The 19,153-nt window shown below is 37.7% G+C and overlaps 1 protein-coding gene across 1 annotated transcript in view; it reads right to left on the reverse strand.

Annotated features, from left to right (window-relative positions):
• Positions 1–296: 296 nt before the first annotated feature.
• LOC149082613 (transmembrane protein 151B-like) overlaps positions 297–19,153 on the reverse strand; it is a 239,275-nt gene continuing 220,418 nt past the window's right edge. Inside the window, exons 2-3 of the mRNA XM_089236884.1 lie at positions 3,245–3,538; positions 297–1,729 (exon numbers count right to left, since the gene is read on the reverse strand). Of these exons, the coding sequence (XP_089093010.1) occupies positions 431–1,729; positions 3,245–3,538 (1,593 nt within the window). The 3' untranslated portion in view covers positions 297–430. The remainder of the gene's footprint in view (positions 1,730–3,244; positions 3,539–19,153) is intronic.

The raw sequence follows: 19,153 nt of genomic DNA on the forward strand, positions 1-19,153 counted from the left end.
TCTGTAACAAATATTGCAGTTGTGGAATATTTATTTGATCATGGATTTGAATAGTTCAACTACAATAATTTCTATTTCAGTTATTATTCATAGCTCAGTTATTGGGAAGTTAGATATTTGAATTCACACTGTGCAATAATTTTTTGTATAAATTTACAGTTTTTCCATTTCGAAATTGCAAATGTGCAAAATAACAATCGATATGCAACAATTTCTTTTTCCCCTTTGAAGCCACGTGCGGGTGATAAGCGCGAAAAGACCACAAAGTTCGTAATACAGTCAATCGATTTTTTTTTCAATTAAAATATAGGCATATTTGTTGTATATGTATATATAATATATAGTGTGTGTATATAATTTACAGTTTATTATTATTTTTTTACTCTCTCAGTTTGTTTTTTGACGTAACGCGTGCGAGGATCCGGTCGAGTCAGGAGCTCGAGTCCACGCTCATTGGTGTTCTGTCTTCCTCAACGTCCCCGAGTGTTCTACTCTCCATGTTGAGTGCGGTCAAAATGATCGCGGGCAGTCGGCGTTGGATGTCTCGATCTGTAATGGATCTCCTAAGTGGAAGGAATAAGGGGCGGCTTTGTCTCAGGACATCGTCGTAAGATGGTGGCGGTACAGACTGGGGTTCTTCGGGTGTTTCCAGGCGCGTGATGACTCCACTGCTGCTCTGCACGAGCTCTGTGGCCCTCCGGTTCGCGTCTTCGTCGACTGGCAAGGGAGACACGTGGTAGATCACCCTACCGTTCTGAAGGGATGACCTGGTGATGGACACGGGGAGTCCGGTTCTCGGGATCGACGGCCTCCTGCTTGTCCCGGCCCAAGAACAGCGCTTATTGGTGTTGCGTTCCTGGATCGGGAAGTCTTCTTCCTGATCACCTCCTTCACCCCTTCCTCCCCGTTGTGGCTGGTTGGAAAAGGTCACGGACCTACTCTGGGTGAACGGGAGCGGTTGGGAGGAAAGTCTCGAGCTCGAGCGTTCGAGACGCCTGTTCGGGGCTGGGTCCATTAGCAGAGCTTCGGAATAACTAGGTGCTATAGTGTTATTGTTGACGATATGTCTCTCGAATTCCGAGCTGTCTATCGTCGTCCCTCGGGACATGGGACCGATGACCGTCATCGCTTCGCTCGATGGCGTCATGTAGTTCACACCGAATAGCTTGTTCACTTGATAGTGGACGTAGGCGGTTTTGTATTGGATCAGGACTCTAAGCGGCCAAGACATCAACAGGAGTGAGAAGATCCAGAAGACCAGGTGCGAGACGTACCAAGGGAGCTTCTCCCTGTCGGCGAAGGCGACCATGTGCTCTTGAAAATTCACTCCTACCAAATCAAGCCCTTCGCACATCTCCATGTAGTCGTCGAGACGCTCGTTCTCGTGGAAAAACCGCCTCCGCTGCTCATCAAACTCATTCGCTGCTTCGAGGTTTGCGAATGCGAAGCCTTTGCTAAACCGGATCTTCGTAGCCGGATGCTTATCGAGGTCTAATAGCTTCTTGGATATGTCTTTGACGCCACAGTTCGTGTACGAGAAGCTGGATCCCGCACCGTGCGAGTTGACCCTTTCGTAGTATACCTGGGTGGTGCTGTACGCGTCTCCGTTTCGATACCGGGTAACGTGTCGTGTCCTTCTTACGTAATGGTAACACACCGCCTTCCACCATATGACGGGCTGCGTCTCTCTCATTTTCTGTATATGCTCATATACTGTCGTAGCATCGACCTACAGGGGAAAATTTATCAAAATAGAGTCAATACAATATGTAAATCATCAAATGCAGACCATGGAAACTGAAATATTCTAAATGTGGTATACAGTATTCACTGTGGTGTATATCTTTGCCTCTAACTTAATTACACTCAAAAGTGTGGGATGATATTCGAGACACTTTTCACAGGTCTATATGGTAAGGGCTGTTTTATCTCTTTGATACTGCACTTGCTGGCTTGACTCAGTGGGCGTGGTATCGGCCTTGCTACGTTTTTTACGCAGACGACATAAGCTTACAAAATGTACTGTATTGAAGAGGTTTATTTTAAATGTTAGCTGTTTATTTTACTGTTTTAAGTGAGTGATCTCTCGTTTATGGTGTTGTTCAATTGTCACTGAGTCGCTGATATGCGCGGGAGGTATTTTTATAGTTTTTTTGTGATTCTTGTGTGAATCAATGATATCAGTTATTGTGCAATTGCAACGTGCAAGAATAATTCTCCGAAGACAAAGAAACTTAGGATTAAATTTACTTATCATACTTTTCCTAAAAACCTAGAGACTTATCGAAATATGGGTGTCCAAGTGTAAAAGGTTCGATCAAGTAAACTGTAAGTACGTTTATATTTGCTTCCCATATTTTTATGTTACAGTTCTGTAGGTAATAACGAAGTCCAAGTCTTTTAAAAGATACACGTATTTCAAGTAAAAACAAAAAGGTCATTAAAAATTACTAGAAAGTTCAGAAGGTAATTGAAATTATCTGTCTCGAGTTGACTTTCAATCAATCCAATTAAAGATGACGTACGTGATTCAACTGAAATGGATCCGAGCAAAATATTCTCAGTGGACGTCACCTCATAAGCAAATGCAAAAATTCTCATTTTAAATGTTTAAATATCTGAACGGGGAGAGCCAATAAATAAACAGGTACTAATGAAAATAATCGAAAAGATAATTTTGGAAAGAATTCGGTAAAATGTGGGATTGAGCAAGCTACCTTAATTAACAAGGTAGAAAAGTGGATGCACTCGGTTCTGCAGGGGAATAACACCATGCGTGACGTCAGCTACTTCACCAAACACCAACTCTGGCCATATTGCAATTTATAACCATTAATGAGATGGGTTGGAAATGAAGACGCTATCTATCGGTAGTCGCCTCAAGTTCCTTAGGGAAAATATTTTATCTACATCCTCTCTCGATGCATCTTACTACCACGCCACTCGGGCTTTGTGACGCCAGCTCGTACCCCTGCGCCTCATGAGACAGCTTTTGTTATATGGCCCTGCACTTCACATACCTCGGTTTGTTAATTATAACAATTACGTTTTAGGAAGGTTCTATAACTGGCGGTTAAAGCACAGCACGTGTGACCTTGTTTTTTCTCTTTTCTGACGAATTCAACTCTTATTCTCAAGTAGTGTAATTCAAAAATCTCTATACTTTTATGAATACGTTTTCATATGTAAGTACGGTGAATGAAATACTAAGTGTGGTGAATGGAATATAAGGTATGGTACTGACCTTGTAAGCGAGCTCTAAGCGAGTGCTGCAGTGCCAACATTCCACGAGGTAGACCAGGTACAGCATGGTTAGGAAAGCTACGGGGATGTACAGGTAGCCTTCATCGCAAGGGCTAACTCGACGCTTTGTAGTGATAGGGAAACTCTTGAAGTTAACAACGACTCTGGTGACTTGGGCGCAGCTGCACCAGATGAGGACGGCGAAGCAGGCGAAGATGAGCAGCGTCAGGATAAGGCACTTGACGTGGCTGTCTCGGCGGAGACTGCGACACAGGTTCTGCTTTTCGGGTCTTTGCTACGAAACGAACAAACAGAAAACAGAACTGCATCAAATTCCGGAACACGCCAAAATAATCGATTAGAACAGGTATATAAAAGCTTGGCCAAGTTTTCCACACGGATGCACTGTTCAAAATAAATTTCAGTATTATAAGACAACCATAAATATTTTTATGGGCATTGTATTATATTTCATCATGCGCATGTATAGGCTTTAGTTTTTATAATTGCATTCTTTATTGGGTTGCTGTATTTTTGAAATATATGACATCCATATTTGTTATAACATCTTTTTCTCAGTCACCTCGTTGGGACGTTTGCCTGTTGTGGCCTTGTATTTGTATTATTCAATACCAATTACCACTTAACACACGCACCTTGTAACAATTCAGTACATGACGGAGCGTGTGTATATGTGTGACTTCAACCTATTCACGTTGTCAGAATTTTGCCTGTTTCGTGTTCTAGTGATGCGGCACACAATGCGGTAAACAACCTTAATTGGTACATGCATCTAATTGAATTTTAATAATCACGCAATCAATTGTGATTATTTTGAAATGGATAAATACTTAATACTTATTTCCTGGTGGCAACGTTGATTCAGGAAATATGTCTACAAAAACAAAAATTTGTGATCATAATATTGCCTCTCAATATAACGATAATCTCTTTACAACGACCTTTTTCTTGGTCCTCAGAGTATCGTTGTATCGAGGTTTCACTGTATTTAGGCACTAACATTTACCCATAATTTGAAATAGAGATGGCAGCACTGACATCAAACACAATAGGCGCACTGTTAAGTACACAACTCACCCCTGAAACGGAGGAGAACGGTAGTAAATTGCTTATAATGGTGACACTTCGGGGTTGTACTCTGTTTAGATCAAGTAAATTAACTTCGAGAAAATGCTTCCAACTCTTATTGCGGAAAGAATCCAAAAAAAAAAAAAAAAAAAAAAACGACCAACACAACATACTTTTCATTTCCCGTACCAACGAAATTTCCAATTTACTCGTCTTATCGTGTCTCCTCGGCAACATAAATATATATATATATACTTTTGCAGATACCTACGAACAAAGCCGAGTAACAAACACTTCAGAAAGTATCTCAGACACTTCTTTCCGGGTTAACTCGGAAAGAGAATTCATGCGTTGCCAAAACAGGAAACACTCTCCAGGAAATAATCTCTCCTCGAGATGATTCCGAATAGAGGAATCCATGGGAAATAAATCGCGAATCCACCCATCCCCGTTGTTGGCCGTGTGTCTGCTGCATTCAGTTTTCCTCTACGATTCCTCCAAAGTAGTTAAAAATTATAGACGATGGCGAAGGGCGGCCTGTTCGGAAGGAATAGAGGAAGTTTTTGAAAGGAGAAAATAATATACAATGGAACTACCGTCCATTTTCCACCGTCTCTACGCTGCTGCAGCCTATTCTAGAAGATTCAAGAAGACAACGTCAAAGGAAGAGAACGGGCGGGGCTCTTGAGTGAGATTTGGAATTGTTTAAGAGCATCCTGATGGAAGACGAATCTTGCGAGTGATTGGCGTAATACGAAAAAGAAAGATGCATTGCATGTGTATGGGAAAGGTTGGGCTGAAGAACAATAATAAAGGAAGCCCGACTCCGGGTATACAGTACTCCCTATTGTTAAAAATGCCCTGTGTGGCAAGACTTAACGACGCGATTCCGTTTTGTTTATAAGTGATCCCTATTGACTTCCTTTTACTTCTTGTTTACATTCCTCTTTTATTCTTTTTCCCTCCCTTTTCATCCGAGGAACAATGGGCCGGTATAATGGAAAATCTTGGGAAGAGGAAGATGAATCTCTTTTCCTCCAAGTTACCCGGAGACGGACATTCAATTCGGTCATATGCCAGAAACATCGGGAACTCGGATAGCGACTTGAAAATAAAAAAAGATTTACGGAAGAAAAGCTTCCACTTCAAAAGTTATATATCTGCTATTCGTGTCGTCTTATTGGAATTATTGGAGAGACTGACTGTTGTTGTTATTCGTTTGGAAATGATAGAGCAAACGTTCCGGTTTTTACTTTATTTTTATGTACAGGATGCATATCTAACAGCTGGCAATGCAATTTACTGGCGAACCGTTCATCCTAGAGTCATACTTCTAATTGGGAGAAAAGTATCAAAATAACGTGCGAACCTCAGATGCGTCATTCATATTGCAAGGGGTTGTATAGTTATTAAAATTAAAAAAAAATAACTTTTTATATGGACACCCTGTGCTCAAAAACCCAATTAGAAAGCTGTTGCCTTGCCTCTCCCGAGACCAACAAAATAAATTCTGTATTTGTAAGTGAGATAGTTGCGGAGATATTTGAATTCATAAAATAGAGGAAAAATTGGGAAAACGGCATAAACTAATGGAAAATACCCCCCTCCCCATTTATGCAGTTTTCCCAATTTTCTTCATTTTTTGAATTGGAATATCTCAGCGAATATTGCACTTGTGAATGTTTAATGTTTCTTGTTGGCCTCAGGAAAGACATGACGAAAACTTTCTAATTGGGTTTTTGAGCGCAGGATGTCCAAATAAAAAGTTAATTTTTTTCTATTTTAATAACTATGCAGAATACAGAATGAACCGAGCACGTCCAGGCTCTATCGCTATTGCAATTTAATCCCAGTGGTCATAAGAAAATAATAACTATAAAACCCCTTGCAATATGAATGACGTATCTGAGCTCTAAACTTTATTTGGACACTTTCTCCTGATTGGAAGTATGCTTCTAGGATCAACGGTTTCGTCAGTAAATTGCGGTGCTAGCTGTCAGCTATTCATGCTGTTTTCGGTGGGGTTCCGGTAAATGTGGTAATCCGGTGATTATCCATAATCGTCGGTTGTTATGCATTATCACTCATCGTTGCCGCTGTGGTGGTCGAGTGGTTATAAAGCCGGACTCGTGATGCGAGGATCCGGGTTCGAACCCCACAGGGGTGGTCGGCTGAAGTTGGTTTTCTGTGGTTCCCAACTTCAAGGCGCAAATGCGAGCCGATCTCCCCGTTAAAAAAGTCTCGCAACAGAGAGCAACAGTCCTACAACGGTAAATCATTCAACCATAACACTTCACTCATAGTTAGTAAAACTGGGGGCAGATGACAGCACTACACATAACAAGCATTACACAGAAACAAACTTTACGTCAGGTTGCACTACACGCACACGCACATTCCCGCATGTACCGATTCGTTGGGGGGTTCCGTGGGGGGGGGGGGGTGCATGTGTGGTGTAGCAGTAGTAGGTAGGGGCTCGGGGATCCATGATGTTCTTAAGTCAGCCACCTCGTTGGGCAATTTGCCTGTTGTGGCGTTGTATTTGTATTTGTATAAGTTTAATAAATTTTCCTACGCTTATCACTTTTACCGGTGATTATGAATAATTTCCGAATGAAGTTGGCAAATGTGATAAACATGTAAAACATCGGGGGTAAATACCAATTGAATTCAACCACTTATTAGTTTCCCTCGTGCGTGATAGATGCACAACACAGATTTTGCCATAACAACTAAATTGAATGCTATAAGGATAAACATTTATAAATTATTACCAGTCTTGTAATTGTGTATTTCATATTTATCAACATATTTAATGTGAGTGTAGTAGAATTGATCAATTTTGACTCACTACGGTCAATTGCTGCACAAGAGGGCAAGTTGGACTAGGACCTACAATTTATTACCGATTCTGAACGGCAGCCCTTTTATTATACTCACTGAGAGGCTGGCGCTCTAACCCCCGGACGTGGGACTCCCGGCGGTAGCAATATTTTTCTTGTGGTCATATCGTCATATCTGTTGTGTACCCCTGTCTCAAGAAAGTTTTCTGACAAGGATGAAACGGGTATCGACTCGCGATACCTATAAACATCCTTTGGTACTTTAGGCGAGTATCTTATCGACCAGGGCTACCGCGTCCTGAATACCGTAGCACTTGGATAATTCGAATTTTCAATAATTCGCACTTTTATGAACCCCCCTAAAGTTTTCTATCTAATTTAATGTAAAAATTTCCTGTTGACTTCGAACTTTTTTTCGGATAATTCAAAGATGGAGGGGAAAAAAATCACGATTTTTGTATAAGTAAATCTGGTTTGGAAAAATTTTACAAGGAGTCGGATTTTGCTTTTCTCAATCAAATTGTTAAGGTACAAATTTTTAAAGACTAATAAAAAAGTTTGAAAAATTTCCCTCTATTTACTCTTTTCTTTAATAATTTAATGCCCATTTTAACATTGTTCAGCTGCTGTGCATGGAGACTGTGTACCACTTTATACCGATTATGCTTTTCAACCTGTTGACCAAAGTGTACCATTCAAAACCTGAATCTTTTTGTCGTCATTAAGGATATGGAGAGTATCGGAAAGTTCAGATCATAGTACGTTACTGAAAGTAAATTTCATTTATGTCATAAGAATGATGAGCACAATTCGGGAAGAAGTTTCGTAACGGATGATTATGAACTGTTAAGCTTTCAACATGGTCGAGAAATCCTACAACTTTTTAATTGAAAGTTCAACGAAAAGGAGCACAGTTCAAAAAATTTATATTTTTTTAAAATTTATGTATTTTCACTCTTGAAACTGGTACAGAGTGATTCATGAACACATTCTGAGCATATTTCAAAGTTAAATCCATACCTCTACGACGAACGTTTGATGAGATAAAAGCCGAATCGCGACTTACAGGACACCCTGTATATTTCTATAAACTCTGATTCAGTCTCAACACAAGATCAGTTTCCCTAGAATTTAGGATTTTCACAAAACAGCCATGTCTTAGGAATTATAAAAATTCTGTTAATTAAGGAAAATTCACTGTCATGCCATCTGTTTAATTCTGTTACCTTAAAATTTAGATCAACGATAATAAATCGTTTCGCCATTCTTTTACGTTGACTTAATTAAATGTACGGCATTTTTCCACTTGTTGTAATGCCTACAAATTAGTATTGAATTCCCGAGAGAGAGAGATGTAGGGCAATTTCCGTTTTTTTATCTTTCCGATTCCAACCGTGAAAGTACGACGACGCTGGAATCCTAATCTCGTGAATACAATCACGTGTCGTACAAAAAGAAGTACAAAGGGGGAAAAAAAAATGAAGTAGTATTGTGTGGAACTATGGGTCTGTGTAAACAACATTCCTTGGATGTCATTAAGGATGAAACGGTGAACACGATTGTCCCAATTTCTCTTGGATGTCTGCTCGAGAGAAAACTCCTCTGGATCTTCATTAGGATTCTACAATAAAAAAATATATATATATTCTGGTAGATAAAGGTTTCGAGAAAAGGCATTGACATGCCTAATCTTGTCTTTTGTGCTCTTTAGAATCGGGGAAAGAAAAGACGTTTAGTGAAGTAAATACGGCAAAAGATTTCGAATCCTAATTTCAAGAGGAAGTCATTTGAAATAACGCTAAGAAGCTGTGATGAATTTTAAGTACATCCTGATTATGAATGAAATGAAAAATGTATAGAGTGATATGAAAAAATTTCTTCTTAAACTGGAAACAATGATTTTACTATTCATGCGGGGACCATCTTCGTTGTGAAAATTTTATGAAACAAGTTGGATTTTGTAAAGTAATTTGTATACCGGGGTCAGTCAGAAGTTCGTTGAAACTTTTAAAAAATATTTAAAAAAAAAGAACAGAGAAGTTTAAAAACTGCAATTTTTTAGCATGAATGAGACAGGGAGATCGGAGTTTTTTTTGTTTTTGGAGAAAATAAAATTAGTTCGAAAGATCACCGATAGATGAAGCTACCATGCAATACAGTAGAAGGCCCGTTATAACGGCAGTTCATAATCACAAGGGAAATCATCGTTATAACGGAGATCTCGTTTCAAGCGAATTTCTATTTTTTGCTCTGTCAGGTTATAATGAAATTGTAGGAAAAATTGCTACTTTATCTGTAGTAAAACGTGTTCCTGATGGTTTCGTTCTGATATTAAGAAAATGACCAGAACTCTAGTCATGAAATTGATTTTTGGTCTTACAGAAGAAAATTATTATAGACATTTTTGCATAGAATTTCGTACTATTAAAGTGATTCGATCGACCAACTGAACAATTTAAAGTCTTAATTATTTTATCATTATTATGTCTCACTTTCTTAAGAGACTACTACTGCTAAACCTGACATGTACCTCTCCCATATTCCTCTGCGGAACTTCTAACGAATTGGTACATGTGTTTGAATGTGTGTGTGTGTGTACGTGTAGTGAACCTAACGTAAAGTTTGTTTATGTGCTGCCATCCGCCATAAATTTTTTTAACTTGATGGCAGCACATTATTATTTTTTCCAAAGAGACTCGTTAACATTTTTCCACTAATAGAAAAGTTCTTTTAGCACGATTATTTCAGTCATTCGGAAATGATTTTAAACTGCGAGTTCTGGTCCCGTGGTGGTCACTGAAGAGACAAAAGTCGAATGAAATCATCACATGACGTACGTGTATAGTGGAAAAGGCCAAAGCTGAGAAGAAAGGGAGTGGGGTTGAAACAATTACTCGTCTGTGTTCATTCTTTATTCGAAACGCCTCTGAGGAATTCTTACGAGTAGCATATGCCATGAAAAGAGTTATCATGCCAATTCTTAAGGAGGGAGAACTAACATCTTTGAGAGAATGTTTTGACGTTTCAGCCAATTCGCGACGGAGTCGGCCACTTTGCCAATTTGCCTAGAGTTTTGGCCAAAATTCGAATTGCAAAAATGATTCGGACTTTTGGCGGCCATTTCCCAAAGTGGCAGACATCCCTGGCCAAAGCTCGATGTGTTGGTGTATGACGGCCCGGTAGGAGCCAAATCCATTTTTTTAAACGCCAACGTGTGATGCATGTCTATATATAGCAGCTGCATTGAATTACCTCCATGTGACGAGAGGAAAAAAAAGTGAAAAGTGAAATTTAGAGAAAAAAAAAAACTATAAAAATAATTATATACACAAACATAGTTTTTTCTGCCCAATTTTGGAAGAAAATAAATGATTACCGTATCGTGACTGTGGTTTGATGGGTTGCCATAACTAACGTGGGTAATAATTATCACGGAAAAATACGCCAACTTGACGATGATCCCGAATCATGTCTTTTGTTATCAGGCTTTGGCGGGGGATCATTGGCCACTTCGTGAACTGGCCTGCCCCGTCGAGAATTAGCCGATTTTGGGCTTTGGCAGTAACATATACATTCCAAGGAGCCCAAGTAGAGGCGGAGTGGAATTTTTCTTTTTCGAAAGATCGGCATCTCTACTATTACCAGTTTTTAGAATATCTTGCATTTTTTATAAATGACTTCTAAGAGCAGCATTTACTTTTCACAGATTGGAAGTTTTAGCGCACAGAGTCAGTATAAAAAGCGAAATTTTTAATTTTTTTTTATGTATACGGCGGCCACTTGGAACATTTTCAATAACTGCACGTCACTGAAAACTTTTTGTAACTGAAAAATATGTTTCTAAAGTCAACAGCTGCAGAGACATTCACTATGCAAACAATTTGGTACAGCCCGGGGCTGGAACTAGAGAATGTTTTGACGTTTCAGCCAATTCGCGACGGAGTCGGCCACTTTGCCAATTTGCCTAGAGTTTTGGCCAAAATTCGAATTGCAAAAATGATTCGGACTTTTGGCGGCCATTTCCCAAAGTGGCGGAGATCCCTGGCCATCTAGTGGGGGGGGGGGGGGGCAGGGAGGCAGCACAACCGGGCAGAAAAATTTAGGAGGTGTCAGTTTTAGGCGTGAACGAAGAACACCGTTATAGAATTATCGAATTTTAAAGTTGACCGAGAGGGGGGCAAAATAATGTTTGCTTGGGTCGGCAAAAATCCTAGTTACGGCCCCGGTACAGCCTGTACTGAACCAAATGCAGTAGTTTCTCAATAATAAATTTTCACGTGTTAAAACAAGAATAACTATTGTTAAAACATTGTGAATGAAAGACAACGTTGTTTCTTGTGAAAAAGCATTTCGTGTAGACCTGTAGCTTTTTACTGGTTATTTAAGATCACAATAAATATCTAGAATCCTTCGCGAGTTCGCATTGCATATATTTACATACGATTTCATTAGTAGATATATTTATGCAAATCGTAATTCTCGCGCAGTAAAATGAAGACGATAACGACCAGGGTTAGGTCAGAGAATGCTGAGAAGTTTACATTAAGGCAATTTTGTGGGTTTCTGCGTTTCTCTTATGGGGGGGGGGGCGGTTCATGATATCTCATCGGCGGTTGTACGTGAGGCTATTTCACGCTATTTTAAATGAAACTGCGATTCCAGAAAGAACCCCCAATAGAGTGTTGGTTTCATTCGAAGAAATTGTTGGAAGAGAGACGCAAAGCTCTTAGTTTTAACGAGGGGTATTTTCCAACATTTTTATTAGAGGCTATTAGAGGCTCTCTCTCTCTCTCTCTCGTCTTCTTTTATTCTCGTCCAGAAGTATAATAATAATGGGAAAAGAAAAGAAAAAGAAAACCCTTTCTTTTCTGACATCCCTTAAAGTTCCGAGACGGAAGAAACATCGAATCACATTGGTTTAAATTTCTGTTACAAACGACATCTACTTTGATTATCTGTTTTCTCAATTTAAATGGGAAATAGAAAAGAAAAGATATGTGTGTGGCGGTGGATTCTCATCTCGTTTCTGTGAGTAAATGACGCAATCTGTTTGCCTCAGAAAAGATTTGGAAAAATCAAATGTTACATTAAAGAGAATTTATTTGAAATATTTTAAATTCTCGATTTTTATGGTTTCTTTTTTCCTGCAATTGGTTGCAGTTGGTCTCGTAATTTCCCGTACATTCATTAAACAAATTGATCAGTAGTATTCATGAATTGTTGAGGACAGAATGCATAAAAGAGAATTGCATTAACGTATAAAGATAAAATAAATATACTTTCTGTTTTCATAGTTGTGTCTAGTAATGGATAAAATAATTTTGTTCTTTGAAGTGTGATGCATGGAAAATCTAGTCATTACTTAAAAGATTTTTTTTCATGATTTAGAATATTAGGGATAAATTTGATTCATCACTGGTAAATTTGACTTTCAGAATAAGAGTCAAAAACCAGTGAAACTTGATGAAAAAAAAAATGTACTGCACTGAATTCGTGACTATAAAAATTTAAAAAATGAAGCTTCATAACTTTATATTGCATATTAAACTTAACATTCTCAAAAAATTTAGCAACTACAAATTCAAACACAAAGGCCACAACATGGAAATCACCCAACGAGGGGCTGAAAAAAAAATCCCGGTAAAAAATATAGATGCCAAATATGATTAAAATACAGCAACTCAATATGTCACAAAAAAATAAATTTTTGTCACTCTTATTTAAAATGGTACTGCAGTGAACTTGATAATATTTTTTGATAGAAAGTGTTCCAAAATGATGAAACAATAATAAATTTTAGATTACCTACGGTATTTTCTCCGAAAAAAGACATTTTTATGGCAAATTTCAAGCAAAATTCATGTAATATTAAAAACCCGATTGCGGAAAACTCTAAGAATGACATGTTTTGTTATTTGCACTGTACATTTAGCTAGTAATGGTGCAGGTTATGAACTAAAAAGTAAAGGATTTTATGATATGCTCATAAGTTACACTCAAATCTTGTAGTAAAATCAAATAGTCACTTGAAATTTAAAAAAAAATTCAAAATTTGAATTTTTTTTTAAAATTTCATTCAACATAATCGTGTATAAAACACTGTAATTAGACAAATATGTGTAATAGCGGAGAGTAACGTCATCCTTTCATAAGTTGCCATCTGATGGCAACGTCAGCAGTTGTGAGCTTGGCCTGTCCATGTACGGTCCTTTTCAGTGCACACGAGCTCCAAGGAAAGATTGAGAGATTCGTTGACTTTCTAGTCTAGTGCGTTCACCCGGAAAGTGAAAGGACGTGGGTTCGATTCCCCGCAAAGGCAGTTGAATTTATTATCGAGAATATATTTGTTACATACTTTACAACAGGGCTGGACAAATCCAAGTCGCCAGGTCACCACGACGACTAAAAAATATGGTTTTAGTGGCTAAAATTTCCTTTGTTTAGTTACTAAACTCCAGGATGAGAGCATCACAAAATGTTTGGAATTTATAGCAGCATAGCTGCCAAAATGGAAGAGGATCACTATTTGGACCTTTTTTTCCTGTCAAATTTTTTAGCACCTGAAAATATTTTCTTACGCTTAGATTCCTTTGCGATTTGCCCCTGCCCTGCTTTACCACAAATTATTCTCTTTTTCCGCGAAGTATCGTTGTATCGGTATGCAACTGTACACAAATAGTAAATTTCGGGATTTCGCATGCGAATATATCTCAAAAGGAATATTGCACAAGTGCGCTATTAGATGTGGAGATGTAGTGTTCCTGTTGCACAGAAAAAAATAGATTTGCGGATTTTAGCGATACATTTGGGTCTTTCAAATGATCATACGTATCTTAATCCGGTGAATACGGAGACAAATTCACACCTGTTCCAGATCACAGTAAGCGACGTTTTCATATCAGTCTATTCAGAAATTCGCTGGTCATCTTTGGGACACGCTGTATATGCTCGAGCTGAATTTACTGTTAAATACGGCACCTTTTTATTAGACTATAAATAAGGCAACTGCACCTGTGATATCTGCAGCCCTAAATCATTCATATGCAATAAATGAGAGAATTAAATATTTCAAGGAGTAATTTTCACGTTTTTCTTTACAAATCTTGCTCTGGTTTAAACCAGGAGAAACAACATTTTATACATTTCCAAGAACTTATGAAATCATTCCCATCCTTTTGTAGAATACACGTTCAACACAGATTCTTCTGCTGTTTTTAGTCATAATCCGATACATTTTAAGAAATATTTACGTAACGTTACTTGAAGAGCGCTTTCAGGATATCCTTAATCACTTTATCGAAAAAAAGAAAAGAAAACGTAATTATTACGCATATTCAGTAGGCATAACTCTCTATCTTTAGTCTCAACTTTAGGCGGAAATTTTACTCAAATCCAGTTACACCCCGAAGGGAGTTCGCACTCGCAAAAAATTATTTATCTTATGAATTGCTTCGTATAATCTCATAACTTCTGATGTTTCTCAAAATGAATGTATTTATTTTTTTATTTTTTCTTATTTGGCATTTATTTAGTTTCATCAATAATATTTGTCAGAAGGGGCCATTCAATTGTTATGTCAGTCAGCATCGATAGGGAGACAGGGGGTTTTGGATTTTCTGAGTTTTGATGATGGGGTTGGGGGGGGGGGGGGGTTGAATGATATGTCATTAACCGCCCTTTATAAAAATAAGAAATATTATTAATGGCATCTTTGCTGGTAATGCCAAAAAAGAGAAACCTTTCCCTAATTTGAAGCACCATAACTAACATTCCCCCCATTGATAAGGGCTCTATATAGACGCCCCCTTCTCTAGTAGACATCTTAGCCCTCTAAAGACAGCCCCACGTCCTATCTGGGGGAGGGGTCGGCTAAACTGTTTTGTGTCTACTCAACGCGACACATGCGTTGCCCTTGAGTGATATGCTGAATTCTCGTACATAAGCGGATACGTGGTCTTCGGACGGGAGGGGGGGGGGTGTGGTTTATCGAGGGTGTGCATGGTGATCGGGGGAAATTGTTTACATTCGTCTTGCTGCCTATGCCATAATTTTTCGTGAATGGTGGTTCAGCAACCACTTCCTAAAAGTCTGAGGGGGATGGGTAGCAATGAGCTTTTTATTGAGAAATTTTGATTTCTTAGTATTTAAATAGCACTAATTAACACGTAAATTGATTATAATGACATATAAAAATATACTTCCGATATTTCAATTAAAAAAAAAATACTTTTTTGCGTCAAAGATGAAATTTGGATCGTCCGGGGCGGTATAGGGGCTCGTCTCCCCCTCCCCCCCCCCCGTTTACGTCTCTGATCCCATTATGAATTAGGAAATGAGGAAAAAGAGCAGAAGAAATTTTGCTGACAGGGGAAGGGGGATCAAAAATGCCTAAAAATCTGCTGACGTAATACTTGAATGGCCCCAAAAGAACTAACAATGATGGAATACGAATACAGAATATTGCATCTTTTCTCAACCCATGGGTCCGTGTAACAAATGTGAACCGCAGGCAGAATTGATAATTTACTTCCAAATAAATTGTAAAATTGTGCAATTGGTGTAATTGATATCAGTAAGGGCTCAAATAAAAATTACAGCTTAATACTTGGTGTCACCATATCTAATCGAGAAAAATGCTGGAAGTTGCGACCCTAAAAACGGGATATCACTAATTGTAGCCGAAAAATACAATTTACGACAAATTTGATAAATATTGCAAAATTTGCTGAAATAAACAGCATGAAAGTGCAAATCTCAGATAAAAAAGAAGCATTTCTTGAAAAAAAAAATCATCCTGACTTGATGACCATATTTCATTAAACTACGGGAAGCTTGTATCTCACATACCACCTAATACGGGACATCGTCGCTTGTCACCAAAAACGTTGCCAAAAGTGAGAAAAATCAACAATAGTTGCAAAAATTTTTGAAAAATTACAAATGCTTAGAAAATACTGGAAATCACTGTTAACTTTAATGCAGCCATAATTATCATGATATGATTTATATAAGCTATAAAAACTATCATTATTCACGAGTTTAATAATCATTACAAATTCAAATAAGCTTCGTTGAAAAAAATAAACGGGAAAAGCGTATAAAATTGTCGGAACAGCCAAAAGTCTGGCCATTCTGGCAGTCTCGTAAAACACGGAGCACCATCATGTTGTAAGTTTATAATATGTCGAATTGCTTCAGACAATTTACTGGTCCTTAGATTCAGAAAGGTTGAGAAACATTGAATTATTACATATATTAAAGAACGATCATTAAAATGCTTCACGCGAAATAAGCCATTTTAGGACATGAAAAAAAAGGTTTCGTTTTAAGCATCATTTGTAAGTTGAAATCACGCTAACTTGGTGCTACTTCACCATTTCAAAAGTTTTTCACCAATTTCTTCAATATACGCTGATTTCAAAAGTCATTTGCGAAATTTTTGTACTTCAATTTTCATTCACTGGAGGATGGGGGGGGGGGGAGGGCAAAGAACTCAGTCTAGTGCAGGGGTGCACAGCCTCTAGCCGCGGGCCAAAAGTGGCCCACCAAGAAGTTTTATCCAGTCCGCGGAAATTGTTCTGATTAGAGTATGAATACACACAACACAATAAATAACCTGTGTGACAATAATTATATCATAAAAATATGAGGTATAATCGAAAAAGTTATCAAGTTGCCAATTACAGCCGTCAAAATCGTCAAAGGCACAGAAAAGTGTCATTTTTAGTCGAAAAAGAAATGTCAAAGGCATGTAAAGTTTACATTCATAGCCAAAAAATTTGTCAAAAGCAAGTAACGTTACCAATTACAGCCAAAAAAAAAAAATTGTTAAAGGCAAGTAAAGTTGCCAAATGACTCTAAAATTTCTGAAAAACTGCCGCCAATCGTGGGAAATGATGAGTACCGCAAGTCTCGAAATGTAAACATGTATGTTTGACAAGCATTTGAGATGAATATATTTATTTGACTATAGTTAATTAGTGGCATGTTGTTAGAGTTGAAATTCGCAAAAAAAGAATAACCAACAATTAAAATCCTTAATGCTTTCGTTAAATTGTATAAAAAATATCCATAGAACTTGTGAAAATACTTTTTTGTGCCTAAGGTTAATACTGTAGAAAAATATTAAGTGTTCCTTAAATGAAGGAGATTTTTCCCTTAGGAAAGCGTGGGAATCCAAGATCGTGCACCAACCCCCTAATCTAAGACAATGAATAATGGGACTAGAAGCCTGTTTTAATTCTATGAAAATTCCTTGATGATATAATTAATCACTCACAAATTAAATATATATATACATAATTAATTTTTTTACTTTCACATTGATGCAGCAGGTGCTTCAGATCCACGAAATGAACGTATCACTAATTATCAAACATCATCTGAACTCTCTCTCTCTCTCATTTCGTAGGCGAACAATCAGCAGTGAATGTTGGGGGGAGAGAGAAAGAGCATATGAATAATTAGGTTTGTGGTGCTCGAACTCGGCTGCAAGACGAATATAATCCAAAACTGCTCTGGCATTTAGATGATGGATGTGCCATCGTTTAGAAAAGCTCATTTTGCATGAATTACGAATTCGTACGCTATGTGCGTATTTGCCTTGTGTTTTGGAAATACTTACGTGAGCTATGCCAATGGACATTCTCTCTCTCTCAACGACATTTACGAATCTAATTATCCAACTTCGCCGTGTTTCATAATACACGATGAATGATGATGATAGACCACTGAAATATTTCAATCTTGAGGCTCTGACATCTTGCAGATGTTTTCGATGGCATTTGTTATACGTCTCTTTTTTTTCCTTTAGTTTTTCCTCTGTTGTGCTTTATGCACATTTTTGCTATTCTTCATTATAGACTTTCATCATAATCATTAGTGTACTTGGATCATCGCCAAAGGGGAAAGAAATTATACGCAAGTAGTATTGTTCTGCTGAAATGAAGTCCTCCAGAGAAAGAATTACATAATAAACATTTACATACTGTCGGTATATTTGATTATATTTCTCCTAGAAATTCACTATAATGTACTAAGCGAGATGAAGAACCATAATGTTTTGATGGTAAACGAAATAATTATGAAAGTGACTATTATACTATGTAACACGATTTTTGTCCCCTATTCACAGACAATATTTCCCAATGGCTTATGACTGAAAAAGACTAAATACAGCAGTTTTATGCTTCAAACTTTGTTTTTGTGGTGAGGAGATTGATATTTGTGAATTGGTCATTCAACATTAGCTTATTGGGGGACTGGAACATTGAAAATGACAAAAAAGAAATTTTTCGCACTGTGATAATAATTTTAAAACCTAAATAAATTTTAGAATATAAATTACGCATCTAGACGTTTAAAAGAAAACCATTTTTTTTAAAAATAAAATTTTCAATTTAAAAAATATGATGAGCCACATTTTCTATCTTTACTGCCATATACCCATTATTCCCATCTTCACGTTTCAACTCGCAAAAGTAATTGATAGATATTTTCGATGTGTTTTCCCTTATAGCTCCAAGTGCTTTCCTTTATGTGGTCCGAGGCAAGAATTTTTCGGTGAAGGTGCTCCTTTGGGTAAGCACCCATGGTTCCTTTGAATTTTTCGAGAATTTTTCAAAAAATGTGGGTACTGTGATTGCAGTAAAGAATGCGGAATACAAAGAACTTCCCAAAACATAGTCGATAAATATGCTTGGGATATCTCTATATTCGAGTGCTCAACGGCTTCCTAGGAAATCATTGGACCAAAAACATCTTAAGCGTGTGGGAAAACATAAAAATCTATAAAAGAATGGAATTTTCAATGTTTCTCTAAGTGACACATTGCAGCTCCTCCACCCTCATCTCGAAAAATTCAAAGACAGCATGGACGCTTACCCAAAAGAGCACCTTTACCAAAGAATTCTCGATTTTGAGAATCTATATTAGGGAGAGCACATAGAAAATATCATTGCACTTATTTTTTTTTAGAG

The sequence above is a fragment of the Pholcus phalangioides genome, unplaced genomic scaffold, assembly GCF_987345545.1.
Source record: "Pholcus phalangioides strain wild (caught in Gottingen) unplaced genomic scaffold, Ppha-v1.0 ptg000009l_1, whole genome shotgun sequence".
Taxonomy (NCBI): domain Eukaryota; kingdom Metazoa; phylum Arthropoda; class Arachnida; order Araneae; family Pholcidae; genus Pholcus; species Pholcus phalangioides.